This window comes from Oreochromis aureus, linkage group 10 (assembly GCF_013358895.1).
Source record: "Oreochromis aureus strain Israel breed Guangdong linkage group 10, ZZ_aureus, whole genome shotgun sequence".
In the NCBI taxonomy this organism is placed as follows: domain Eukaryota; kingdom Metazoa; phylum Chordata; class Actinopteri; order Cichliformes; family Cichlidae; genus Oreochromis; species Oreochromis aureus.
Window position 1 is genome coordinate 15,536,735 of NC_052951.1, and position 13,731 is coordinate 15,550,465.

At 40.0% G+C, this 13,731-nt stretch overlaps 1 protein-coding gene across 2 annotated transcripts in view; it reads right to left on the reverse strand.

Moving 5' to 3' along the window:
• cadm2a (cell adhesion molecule 2a) overlaps positions 1-13,731 on the reverse strand; it is a 204,597-nt gene that overhangs the window by 44,222 nt on the left and 146,644 nt on the right. For both annotated transcript variants that reach the window (XM_031754162.2, XM_039618524.1), the window contains one exon: positions 13,294-13,443. In XM_031754162.2, coding sequence (XP_031610022.2) covers positions 13,294-13,443 — 150 coding nt within the window. The remainder of the gene's footprint in view (positions 1-13,293; positions 13,444-13,731) is intronic.

Genomic DNA, 13,731 nt, shown 5'->3' on the forward strand with positions numbered 1-13,731 from the left:
ACACGTTGTGTACAGAGCCTGAGCAGACATGACAAGTTGATATGAGCATATGACATATCTGTAGGCTCCAGTGTAGTGACAGTACACTGCTGTTTCTGTGAGTGTCTGTATGAGTTCGCATGCCCATTAATGCAAGACCACAGAATTAGTTTCAGTCTAATACACTGCCAGTTAAAGCTCTCCTGAACAGATAGTTAGGATTCCTGTAGCATGTCATCAAACTATACAAACAAATGCATAGACTTTGTCCCAACAAATAAAATAAGGCAAATATGGATTAAATCCCAACAAAGACTGCTCTTTGTCTCTGTTTATCTATCTTTCTGTCAGTCTTTCAGTTTCTCTCTTTCCACCCACCCTAAGACCTCATTCTGTCTACTCAGGCAGCTCCACTAACCTGTGAATGTGTAAAAGTTAAACAATGCTTCAGTTCAACTGTTGTCTTATTTGCTTTGGGCAAGGAAGTACGAGCAGGCAAATGTCAGGAAATACATTTACTGTTGCTGGCTCGCTTGCTGTCGCGATACAACTCTGCCTTCATCCTGTCCTCTCTTCGAAATCCCACTCTAAGATTTGATTTGAGAAAGAATGAGGGGCATGAGGAGTTCATTGAAAAGCATATAGACTTTTCTGATTTGCTGGTTTACTTAAGCAAAGAAATGAGAATGATTTGACTTGCTGTGATGACATTACATTTATAATAAATGCGATTAATTATAAAGTGACTCAGCTGTAACAAAACTTGATTGAATAAGTGGGAAAATCCTGTCAATCACCTCTTGATAAAGAAATGGAGAAAGACGATTAAATACTCCTCGAATACTGAATTTATATGATTCTTATTATTCGATACATAATCCGGATTTTGTAATCCAGTCATGTGTTTTTGCTTTTTTTTCTCCAGTAGTTACAGGGAAAGATCGGGATAGATTTGATGCCAAAAAGCAGGATCATCCTGAGCCCCCTGGAAGGAGGGGATTCAGGCTGGGTTTAGAAACATGAAAGCTGTTATATATAACCATGAAATCATAACATAGCTGCTAAGGATACTGCTAACAGTAAAAATACCCTTAGATTTCAGTCCCACTTCCATAATCAGACCAGTTGGTCAGCAAGTTACAAATAAAGTCTGTCTTATCTAGAAATGTAGTAAGGTGTATATGTTTTTGGACAATGAGCCCATTTATTTTTGTAATTTTACCATTGTACACCAACGCAGTGGACTGTAAATCAAATAATCAACGTGTGACATAAAGACTTTCATATTTAATCAAGGGGGGTTTAACAAACGCTTAAAGAATAGAACAATTAAAATTTAAAGTAATTTAAAGTAATTAAAGTTTAAAAAAAGGTTGTAAACAAAACTAAATTCACTGTTTAGGATTTAAAGCCACTTTTATACCAGTGCCCCATTTTCAGAGGCCCAAAAACAATTAATCAAAAGTGGACAAGTAACTGGCAAGTCATTGTCATGATGAGGCCTGTTCTCAGGTTATTCTTTTCACTTGTACTCTCAATATGAGGTCCAAACACATGTTTATGTAAGTGAGGGAGGCTGTCATTAGGCTGAAAATCCAAAAAAAGAGATCAAAAATCAGGTACATTTAAAAAAGAAGAAGAAATAGAAGAAGAAGAAGGAGGAGGAGGATTGCACAGGCTGATCAGCAACACTATACATCCTGAAAGACAGCAGAAGACAGCTAAAGTGAATCAATGTACAGTTCCCAAAATCCACTCATACGATCTAACTAAGTTAAGAACGATCTCGCGGAGGTAGCCATATCACAATCCAGCGACACTTTCACGCTGAGGATTTACAGCAAAAGAAAAATCACTGGTAACACACATGAACAGAATGGCCAGATTTGAATTGCCCTAAACAAAACAGTTCTAAAAAATTAGGACAGAAGAAACTAAAATTAACTTGTAGCGGAATGACAGCATATCACCTCATCTGTCAAACATGGTGAAGGCAACATTATGGCATGAACATGTATGGCTTCAAGTGGAAGTGTTACAGTGTCACTAGTGTTTACTGATGATGTGACTGCTGACAGATGAAACAGGATGTATTTGGAGGATTACAGAGGGCTATACTCTCTGCTCAGATTCAGCCAAATACTCTAAAACTTCACTATCCATTATGCACTTCACTATGCATAGGCATAATGACCTAAACCTTTGAGAAACCAAAAAGTTTCTCAAAGAATAGAAATAGGATATTCCTCAAAGACCAAGTCATCTGATCTCAGCCCAACAGAGCATGCTTTTCAGTTACTGAAGAAAAAAAATATGGACAGGCAGCATTAAAGGCCTGTAAGTGAATATGAGGAAACACAGCATTTGTTGACGTCCATGGGTTCTGACTTCAAGTGGTCACTGGTTGCAAAGCATTTCAACACAACTGTTAAACACAAACCATTTAAAATGATGTTAGTTTGTCCAATGACCTCCTGAAAAGGCTTTTTATAACAACGACTTTAATTCCTAAAGAGTTAATACAATATTTTTATCAGAGTCCTGAATTAAGACTAAAATGTTGTGCTATTGTCCAAATGCTTACCTAACTACCTAACTGGGAAGGATTAGAGAGATAGTCTGAGTTTCAGGGGTCGCAGAAGGCAAAAGACAGTCAAAGGACAAAGGCAGTGAAACTGGCTTCTGGAGACATGTTTTCACTGTTTCTATCAGTGTAGTTTGAGGCACCATTCCCTTCAGCTAACCTGCACATTTGGGAATTGAGACATGCTCTGTGGAAACAAAAGCATCTTGGCCCACACCTTTGTCAGGCTGCAATATGTCATTCACCCAAGAGAGAGGGTCCTCCTGGATCTGGCACATATCTCTGAGCAGGAGATGTGTATGAAACTGCAAACCCATTGGGACATCGGCACCATCCACCCAGCTGATCGGGGCAGGGGAGAAGCTACTTAGCTCTAGGAAGACCAAGAGCAAGATCTCTCAGAGGGCAGAGCTGGGAGAAGAGCACTGACTGGGTTAGGGTAAGCTGGAGAGGCCAGAAGCTCATGTGACCACATCATTACAACATCAACTTCTGGCCCGCCAGATGGAGACAATACAATTAAGGGATGAAACACCCAATGAATGTAGGTTATATTTTTTAACATTTGGACTTTATTCAGGGTGCAAATTTTATATACTAATTATACATGATTTATACAACATAAAAGCTAACAGACACAGATCAACGGTGCACAGGACATACATTTTTCCACGGCATGTAGAACAAACTACAGTCGACCACTAGTCTTTCACATGAAAGCTTGTATATTGACAGAGAGAGTGGAGAAGAGGAATGCATCCTTTGCTATTTGTCTGCGAAGGTGCTGCAGCTGCATGCCATCCATTATAGACCATTAGTGCCGACAGCCCTGAATGTGTTCGTGGAGGACGGTGTTGTTGTCAACATCAAAGGGTGGCAGATTTGTATTCCACAATAACTACTGACGGAATACAACCACATTTTTTTTTTGCTCACTGAGCCCAAGTTTGATTCTCTCTTCATCCAATTACAACCGCTGATGGCCTTAGGCTGAGAACAGCATCCATGCTGAGGTTCCCATGAATGCAGCCGTGACGTCAGATAACAGTGAACGGCGGTAACACCAAAGCTCCAAGACTCCGAGAAGAAAAGCGCATCTTTGAAATGGAAAGCTAAGACAAAGCAAAGCTTGCACAGACAGAAGGTGCAAAATGCCTTTAAAAAATATATATATATATATATTTGAAGTGACATTTTTATTATGGGTGGGAAACTGTGGATGGAGGCAAACATGCTCTGTTTGTTCTGTAAAATTTAAATTTTTGATCCATAATAACAGATTCAATTAAAATAGTGCACCTTCAGTAGTTCACACAGACATTTACCACCTTTGGTCAACATTTTAACATAAACAGGTGGAGTAGCGGTGTTGACGCCACTATTCCTGTTAGCCTCTAATCTGTTAACACATGTTGGGAAGCTTTTATTCCACTTATTGACATTATCTTTGCATTTCACCATTAAAGCTCAAAACATAAGGTATGATCTGCCTGTCATGGAGATTTTTCGCCTCCTGGTTTTGCTATGAAATTGACTTTAATAATTAGTTAAGATCACAGAAAATAGCGATGGCACAATACATGTTAAGTATCCAAATCTGACTATGGCACAGTCCGACCAGTGTCTTACCCAAACCTGCATTATAGGCAGCATTCACCTTTAAAACACGTTACCACAGTGGAACTAAAAGGCATCTATTTAATCACTTTCCCTTTGTTTCCACAGAGAACAGAAGGCTCGAGTATTCAAAGCTCTGTCCATCTCCACCAGGGTAACCCTACAGTAAGTTTGTTACCACACACAGCTGATGGCTTTGTGATCCATCAATATGTTAGGTGAGCCTCACTAAAACTGCAAATATCACAGTAGATGACCACAGCATGCCAGCAAATTGTTTATATATGGTGACATGCACAGTGTGTGTGCAACTGGAGTCTAATTAGACCGCATAGATACTGTAGCAGTTTTCCTGTGTTGCTCTGTGGCACCATTAAAAGTGGCAGGTAAGGAAACGTATATGTGAATAGATGGTAATTACATTTTTGTTTTGTTTTACACTAGACACGTGTTTATTGTATGGACATACAGAGTCCATATAACAGCCAGGACTTTCAAACTACTCACTTTTAACCTGTCATGTTTGCACATTTTACTGCTTCCTTATATTTTTTCCTTCTCCTCTCTTCTGCCCTTTTCTTTCCCTCTTTCCACTGACCCCCCCCTTCCTTCTACCTCCCCGTCCCTTCATCTATCCAGGGACAGTATGTATTAGTATGGAACCTTGGCAGGTGTTTGTTCATTCAAGTGACACAGTTTTATAATGAGAAAAGTGCAAATTTCAGAATATACATTCAGCCGCCTGTGTCTGGATGTGACTGTTCTCTTTTCCTTGTCAACAACCCATCTGGGGACTTGAATTTGTCTGCGCGAATGTGTGTGTGTGAGGGACTGATAGGGAAAAGCAAACAGAATGCAATGCCTATTGAATTGCTTAATGTATATTCTCTATCTCAGGCATTCCTCAGCCTCCATTACCTGTTATAGCTTTCGGTGGAATACTGGCTTTTTAAAATGTAAAATGTGCCATACTCTATAGAGTAATTGGCTTGTGGAGATTTTTCCTGTGACAGAAATGATTTTCTTTCATCAGTCTCTACCTGCCATGTCGAGTTCAGTGGGACACCCTCGCCAGCCCTACTTCATTAAGTCCTTGTGAGAAGCGGGTCAGCGAGGAGACAGCTCTTGCCCATAAACTCTACTGTATTTTGCAGAGGAATACATTTTTCCCAGCAGCTCGAGAGCAGGGTGTCTATAAGGTGCTACATATTTTTACTGGGGTATCCACTACAGCTATCCTTCAAAATGACTTTGCAAAGCATTTAAAAGAAAGTGGAAAAGGTCTGCAGTGTCGTATCCTTGTTTTTATAGGATTAAAGGTTCCCTGCAAACAACTCTTAATTTTAGGCTGCAGTTTAAAAAAATGTATTTCTTTTTCTAAAAAAGAAAAGAGAGACAGAGCGAGAGAGAGAAATTATTTCCTATTCCCAATTCTGCACTCCAGAACTTTCTCCTTAAAGACAGAAAGAATAAGCCTGACACTATAAGTGTGAGGTAATTATTCCCATTTGCCTCCGGTATTCTTCTCTACACCCTGTGAATGATAAGTGGCTCTACTAATAAAGACAGTAATAACTGGATCTGTTGCCTCATTTGACAGTGCACTGTCTTTCTCACCTCAGCCTGTTTTACATCAGAACGAGCAGAAATGACATTTGTCTGACACCAGTTTCTCCAATCCACAGTGACAGCTATACAGAACGCTACTTTTAATTACAATACCTGCATGCACGTCTAAGTGCACTGCAAACAAAAGCAGGTTTTTTCTTCCTTTTTTCAAATCAAACGCTGAACGTTACATTCAAACACAGACATGCGCAAAGTGAAATGACAAAGAGAGAGGACGCAGAATCCTCAAGGTCAGAGAAAAAGTTTGCCTGTTTCTTTCACAGGTGATAACTGCATCTGAAAGCTCTCATAAAATGCCTCCTTAATTCGTCTCCTTTATCCCACCAAGGCCTACATTCCATCTCCTTTTCCTTCTTTTTCTTCCTCTCATGTTTTATGGTCCTTGTCTTGGAGAAAGGGGACTTGTTAGGGATCTTTGGAGATTTACAGTCAAGTTTTTTTTTCTATCACAGAGAACACCGTACCAATCTTCAGCCCGATATGAAAGGATGTTTCATAGAGGTACTCTACCAGGGGGAAAAAGACAGCTGTCTCAAAAGTTTAACTTTCTAGCTAAGATTAAGTTTTGAGAGAAAGTTCTACTATCTGTTTAATAAAAAGTCTGTCAGGCATTTCTTATTTTGTTATTTACTTTGGAAAACTTTTAAAAGCCTATCCCCCTAAATTGCTCAGGCACAGATACTCTGAATGCATCAAAGCTTTCATGGTTGCATACTGGGGAGGTGGAAGGCTTGACATTCCACATGCACACACGTATATATGGGCTTACAAGCACAGATACACACGCTCACACGCTCACACACAGCCAGCAAATTGATTCAGACAGCTGAATATTTGATATCTTAGGACCTGAATAGTTTCATATTCAGCAGTTTGGGGGCCTAAAAATGAGCAGTTGGCCCTTAGCTGTTCACCCATAACACTAATCTTAATGTTTAAACAGATTCAATCAATCTGCAAATAGCACAGCATAGACAGAGTTGTCCACCACAGGTGCACTCAGCACTTGGTAATTTTTCAAGAACCATTAACAAACTATTGCTCATATGTACTTCAAAAAATGCTACAAATAACCTCTGCAGCAAACAGATCTGAAAAACTTGCCCATTTTTAGAATGCAGTTTTTAATTTGACTGTTCTTCTAATATGCCAGCGCATATGCGTGGGACTCAGGTAGCTCCCCGAGTTCACACTGCGTTAGAAGTTACAAAGACAGCGTGACCTTTTAATGGTCAGTTTGCCTTTTCAGCAGCATGAGGCAAGAGCAGAGAAACTGAAGAGCATGAAAAATGCTTTAAAATTTGCATTAATCTCTCAAAATCAAAGCAATAATAAAGCATTTAGCTGGAAAGATGTCAAACTAATTTCAGTGCCTAGTCATATATTCATAACAAATACATATACAGAACAGCACTTATGAGGATTTGCTGAAGAGTAGCATTTACATGAAAAGAACGGTATTCAATGGCATTTTTATCTAAAAGATGTGTCTGAGAACTATTATTGTAAAATCCATTTTTATCTTTTTCTACTGTAAACAGACCAACTCAATAGCTGAGTGTTCAGAGTGAATACCACATGGGTGCAAATATCTTTAAGGATCTTTAAGAGTCCCTGGTTTGATTCACGCTGAACTTAGACCTTTACTGCATGTCAATCTGCTCGCTTTCCTCACATTTCCTGCCTCTGCCGCATCTACTCAGTGAAGGTGAAAATGGCAAAAAAATTTAAATAAAAATCTTCTCATAGTGTAACACGATAGTTTCCCTGTACTTATCTAGCTGGGAAACTATTTCAGGAACTAAACGAGCAAATATAAATGATATCAGTTCCAGAATAAAGTGTACTATTTCTGACCCTGAAGAAATACTACACCACCACACTGCAAGGCATGTTACTATTTTTTCCTGGAGGTTGTCCAAAGACAACATGACCTAAACCCAAATATCAGACCACTAATTACATTACTGGAGAAATATGTGCAGCATCTTTTCTAGCCACACAGCTCCCAGTACAAAGGCCTCCAGCTTTAGTATCATTTTGAACAGAACTATAATGTATTCAGCTCTGCCAAGTTTGTGCTGCAGGGAAACGCTTTATGATGCATGTAAAGACAGGTAAACCATGATCCTGCCATAGTCTGGAAGGTAGGGGTGGACAGATAATTAAAGAGAAGGGAAAAGAATCAAGGAAGTAGGTTGAAAATGAAAACCCACATGTGGGTGTTCATAAAGAAAGAAAGAAATGGTATGTAAAAGGGTTAGCGAATTACAGCAACCATGTTGAGTAAGTGATTTAAATGTCATACCATAGCGAGCGCTCACACATGATGAGTCCACTAAATAGGCTTGCAAATTTAGCCTGGAAAGTAATTATACATAGGCTCTTTCTAGTATGGGAATAACGAATATTTTGTAATCATGGGTCATTGCAGAATTTCTCCATCCAGGAAATAAAGCTATTATCAAGTCAACCAAAAGAGCAATTTGTAAGGAGATATTAGCTTCTTTTGAATCTTATAAAAGAGAGAATCCCTCTTGCCCAGCGCTCATCTCTCTCACTGTCAAAGCACAGCTTAAGTCCCTTAGTGGTAAGTGATGGAAAGGACAAAATTGGCTACATTCGGGACAATGACTTATTTGAAATTCAAACAACTCTTCACAGCCAGCACCTTTGAGAGGATGGGAGACAAGAGGAGTCTCTTTCATCTGACTAAATGTCTTAGAGGTGAGTCTCAGCGCTGACATTAAACAACAACAGCCGAGAAACCAGCACCACTCAAAAGACTGCGATGGAGTCAGTTGCTGCATTTGTCTTTCCAAAAGCAATATGTTTATGCTAATGCTCTGTGGCTGGGTTTAACCCCGGATGCAAGTGACGTTCTTTTGTGATGCGACACGTGCTCATGCAGGTGCAGTGCAAAGTCACCAACCTGTTGAGAAGACGCGCATCAATATGGAAATCTGAAATGATTCCTTCGGTCTAAATTAGAGTGGGGGAAAAAACACAATTCATCACAGTGAAATTTACGGTAGCTGACTTTGAAATAGACCTTTAACATTTAAAGAAGAATTGCGTTTACACGGAGTGAACCTGCAAGTTCAAACAAGGTAGATGCTAAACTGCATGGAAAATATCTTGTACATTAAGAGACGGGGGGAAAAATAGTTTTTTCAACCACTGTGACATAGCAAAGTATGCAAAAAGTTGCCGAGTTGGGGTTGTATTTTTGAGCAACTGTGTGCTTGCCCTAATCCCCATCTTCTTCTTCCCAACAGGCAGCAGGGAAAATTAATCTGAAACCTACTGTGCTCAAAGGCGTTTGCAGCTGAGACATCTTTCCTTTCACACACTGCCAGTGGCACTTTGGAAACACTCACCATCTCTGTGCTCCCATCAGCATGTGCATCTGAATTTGCCACGTTCAGCAAGACAACTCCCAAAGCACACATACACACACATACACAAACACAGACCCAAACCAAAACAGCAACACAGCTCTGGAGCCTTAGTAGTATCCCCCTGCTTTTCTGATAATAAGAGAGTCCTTGGCTGGTTTTTCATTTCCAATCTCAGAGCCTTGCACTGGAAATGCCATGAAATAGACCCCCAAGCCCGACCCCTGGTGTGATATGGAATAACCTGCGGAGAACATCAACTGTTGAATTTGATGTTCAATGCAGCTTTTTACCGCTGCTCTTTCTGAAAAAAGGCAGGTAAGTGAAAACGTGAATGACTGAAAATTGAAATGCTTTGCCCCATGCATGCATTCAGTTACTCTATGCAAAAATACATACAAACACAAACACAGAAAACACACACGCGTACAGTGCACGAACACCCAACTGGACAAGGCAACCCAGTGGGCAGCGGGATAATGGAAAAAGACTGTGTAAATCCCATATGTGCTTAATCCAGACACTTACAAGAGAGTGTGATTCATACTCTATTACACTCAAATAATACAGCTGAGAGATGCGCAGGGCACAATCACTCCAACAGGCATGAACCAACTAAATAAGGCCCATGAATCCTCTTTATGGGGACACTACTGAAGATGGTGTAAAAGGTCAGGAATAAACCCTCTGTACTTATTAGCCATTAAAACAATCGTAGTTTCCTGCCACACCTAGAGTTTGTGCATGCACACAGGATATTGTGTTTGTGCGCGTCGGTGAATGTGTGAACGATAACAAGGGCTTGCATTTGTTTAATGGAGAAATGTCTGTGTGGGAATATGCAGATCTCGGGTATATAAACTGTTATTTATACAGAGCTTCGATTCTTCTCTGCAGACGACATCACTCCCAGGCTGTTTTCTCCCTGAAAGTGGGATGTGTTGATGAGATTGTTAAAGTCCTATATAACAAAACATTAAACATTCTCTCCTCTGTTTGTACACTGTGGCATAGCCTCACAGTTGCAAAATGTTTACAAACTCATACATTTGAAGCATGAGTTTGATTAAATGGATATTAACACCTCTTATTAAAAAAAAGTGTGAAATCTTTCCTGTTCAACATTTTTAAATCATTAAACTGGATTTAAACACGCCCCTCACCCACGCACTTTAAGTGAAGTCTGTACTTTTTGCTTGTCACTCTTTAGGCAATTCTCACAAAGATGTGGCTTTCATTGCTGATGTTTTTATGTGCTATGAAATTTCACTGTAGTTCCAAAGTGTTTTTGTTCGCTTCTGCGTTATATGACAGTCATTTGGGTCTGAGAACCCATTGTAATACCTGGGGAAAAATGTACCACTAAATAGCTAACTGGATACTCCAGCAAGTTATGCTCTGCTGATGAAGGCTATACCACAAAATGTGAAAATGAGTCTTTGAATATCAGCAACAACTTTATTGCTCTCACTTATACACAAGCCAACAATATTGCATCACTCCTAATATACTGTGTGCTGCAGACGCTGATGCTGGTACGAGCTAAGCACCAACAGACTGTGTGGGATTAGGGATGGGTATCGTTTAGGTTTTATCCGATACCGGTGCCAAACCGGTACTTTTGAAACGGTGCCGGTGTTGTGCCAAAAACTGATTGTCTGCCAAAAACTGATTGCTCGTATTTAAATTTCTATAAGTAACTTGTTGGGCTATAATATGTGAAACATATGTCAAACGCATCCCTCATGGATGACATAAAGTCATCTTGAGCCACAAACAACATTCGTGTAACAAGGTAGAAGCCGCAATCAGTTTTTGGCAGTGACCTTTATATAACCTTTATTTATGCAATTAAAAAAATCTCATTAACATTAAAAATGTCTTTTGTAAGAGTAAGTTGGCCAAGAGGACAACAGAAATGGCAGCAAATATTACAATAGTTCTGTAAAAATATTTTAAGTGGGGATAAAGGACCGGATTGGTTATAATGTAAGTACAATAACACAGAGTTGTAAAGATACTTGAAAAACAGATAGTTTTTTAATTCTATATATAACCCCTTTGTAAACCCTGTTCACCGAAGTCTATTTACCAACATAAGTAAAGATATTACACATAAAAAATAACACAGAAACATTGGAAATCCGTTTTTGGCAGGCAATCACTTTTTGGCACAACACCGGTGCTTAAACGGTGCTCAAACCGGTGCTTAAAGAATGGAGAACACAAAATTGGTCCAAAAACCTCTCATGTTCAGCTGTTTTTTTGTAAAATGATAACAATGTTAGCCTTTTCTGCAGCTATAGGGCATATATGGTATCACTCTTGGCTGTGCTTAAACAATGGAAAAAACACAAACTTTGTCCAAAAACCTCTCATGTTCAGCTGTTTTTGTAAAATGATAACAATGTTAGCCTTTTCTGCAGCTATAGGGCATATATAGTATCACTCTTGACTGGAAGCAGTGCTTAAACAATGGAAAAAACACAAACTTTGTCCAAAAACCTCTCATGTTTAGCTGTTTTCCACTTTTTCTTTGGTCATTTTAGCCTTTTTGGCCAGGGTGAAGGGAGTATCTGCCATCAAACAAGAAGACAGCCGCATTTAACTACGACGGTGTTTGCTAGTTCACCTTACATGCATTAATTTAATAATGTGTTAGCCTACTCAACGTAAATTACACACGAACAACATGAAGCTACTCACGCAGAGGAGAACGGCTGCTGCTGCCGTCATCATCCGTCATCATTTCTGCTACGCTGACAGGGCTAGGGGCCAGGACTCTACTCGTCGGGTTTTTGGGGGATGTTGCTAACTCCGGGTCCGATAACAGGCACCACACCCGCAGTAGATGTGCTCGGTGTGAGGTCTCGCAGCAAGCTATCAAATACTGCGCATTTCTCGGCTTTTAAAAAAACGCTATGCGTTGCCAGGTATTTCATCGGATTCGAGGAGTTACCTCATTTGCACAGTATCACAGTATTAGCTTAAAGCACTTGTTGCAGGCTGCTGAGTTTGCATCTTTTGCTGTGAAGTACAGCCAGACTTTTGACCGCTTTGCCTTGGGCATTTTTAATCTGTAGCTCTGCTCTAAAAGAACGTACGTACCTCGGCCCGCCTACTATCCTCGGAAACATAAAATGATTGGCTAGAATCTAAAGTGTATCACAGCTCAGGAAAAAAAAAGCACCGAAATAAAGGACCGAAATGTGCGCTGCTTTTCGGTCTGGTTACTACTTTATGTCAGAACCGGTGCCAAAACCGGTACCCATCCCTATGTGGGATGATCTCATCTTCCAACTTGACCAGAACATCAATTTAAAACTTTTAAGCATGGTTTTAAATGTAGATTGAGGGGTTATAGAAAATAAAAATGGATTTGATCCACCACATCATTTTTTTATTGGCGGTGGTTAATCTGATCCAAGGTTTGCACTGATCATGCTTGTACTTGAAATGCCAGATAGGATGGATGAAAAATGCACTAGCCTGTTCTTACACCCCCACTTACCTTATTCAGTTATACTTTCCAATCATTCACCACAGACAACCGTTACAGTGAAGTAAAACAAAATGCACACAAACAGATAGAGAAGCTAAAGCCCTTAAACTGCTAATGGCAGGTGATGATCAGCACTGGTTATACTGTTCAAAATAGAGCTGGTCACATCTACTCCGACCACCAACAGCTTCTTTGTAGCGGGGTATGTGTGTCTATCTATGTGTGTAACAGTAACAAAGTAAAAGAGTAATAACAACGGCATACTATACATTACAGAGGGAAGCTTTGCAAAAAACATCATGAAAAGCAGCTGGGACATGAGTGTATCTGTTTCTCCTTACTGTGAAAGAACGTGCTGCACAGACATGAAAACACAAACTCGAGAAATGTGGGACAGATGCTGAGACACAGCAGAGACAGACACATAGAAAAAGTATGATTTTTGGGCTTTTTAGGTCAATCTCCAACCAACAACAACAAAAAAAGGATTCAGTCCCGTTTTATGCATTCCTCTGCAAACCCAACATATACTTTTAAAGACCAGATCTGTCATGTGGTGGCTGGTGTCTGCTCCATCAACTCACCCTTCTTGTCCCCAAAAAAGAGGGTCTGCTGTGCTGGGTTTGACCACTGGAGGGAGGTGTTGTCATTAAACTCCACACGGCAGGTCAGGTTCGCTGTCCCACCCTCTGTCACAGTCACGTTCTGAACCAGAGGATACTGACCGCTTATCGCTGCAAAACGACACAAACGAGAAACGTGTAAGAGGAGATGTGGATGCATCAGGTGGGGGACAGAGAAAGCTGCAGGGGCAGACAGAGTCAGACAGATGGCACATTTGCGATTGCTCAACTTGTAAGGGTGCTTTGGTAATTAAATTATCTTGATGAATTTCAATTCAGCACAAGGATGGCGATATAAAATAAGAAGCTCTGCAGGTAAACTGGGGAATTCGATTTTTATCCAGCTGGTTGATAAGGATGCTTGTAAAAAATAAGTAAAATACTTTAATATCACTGGAG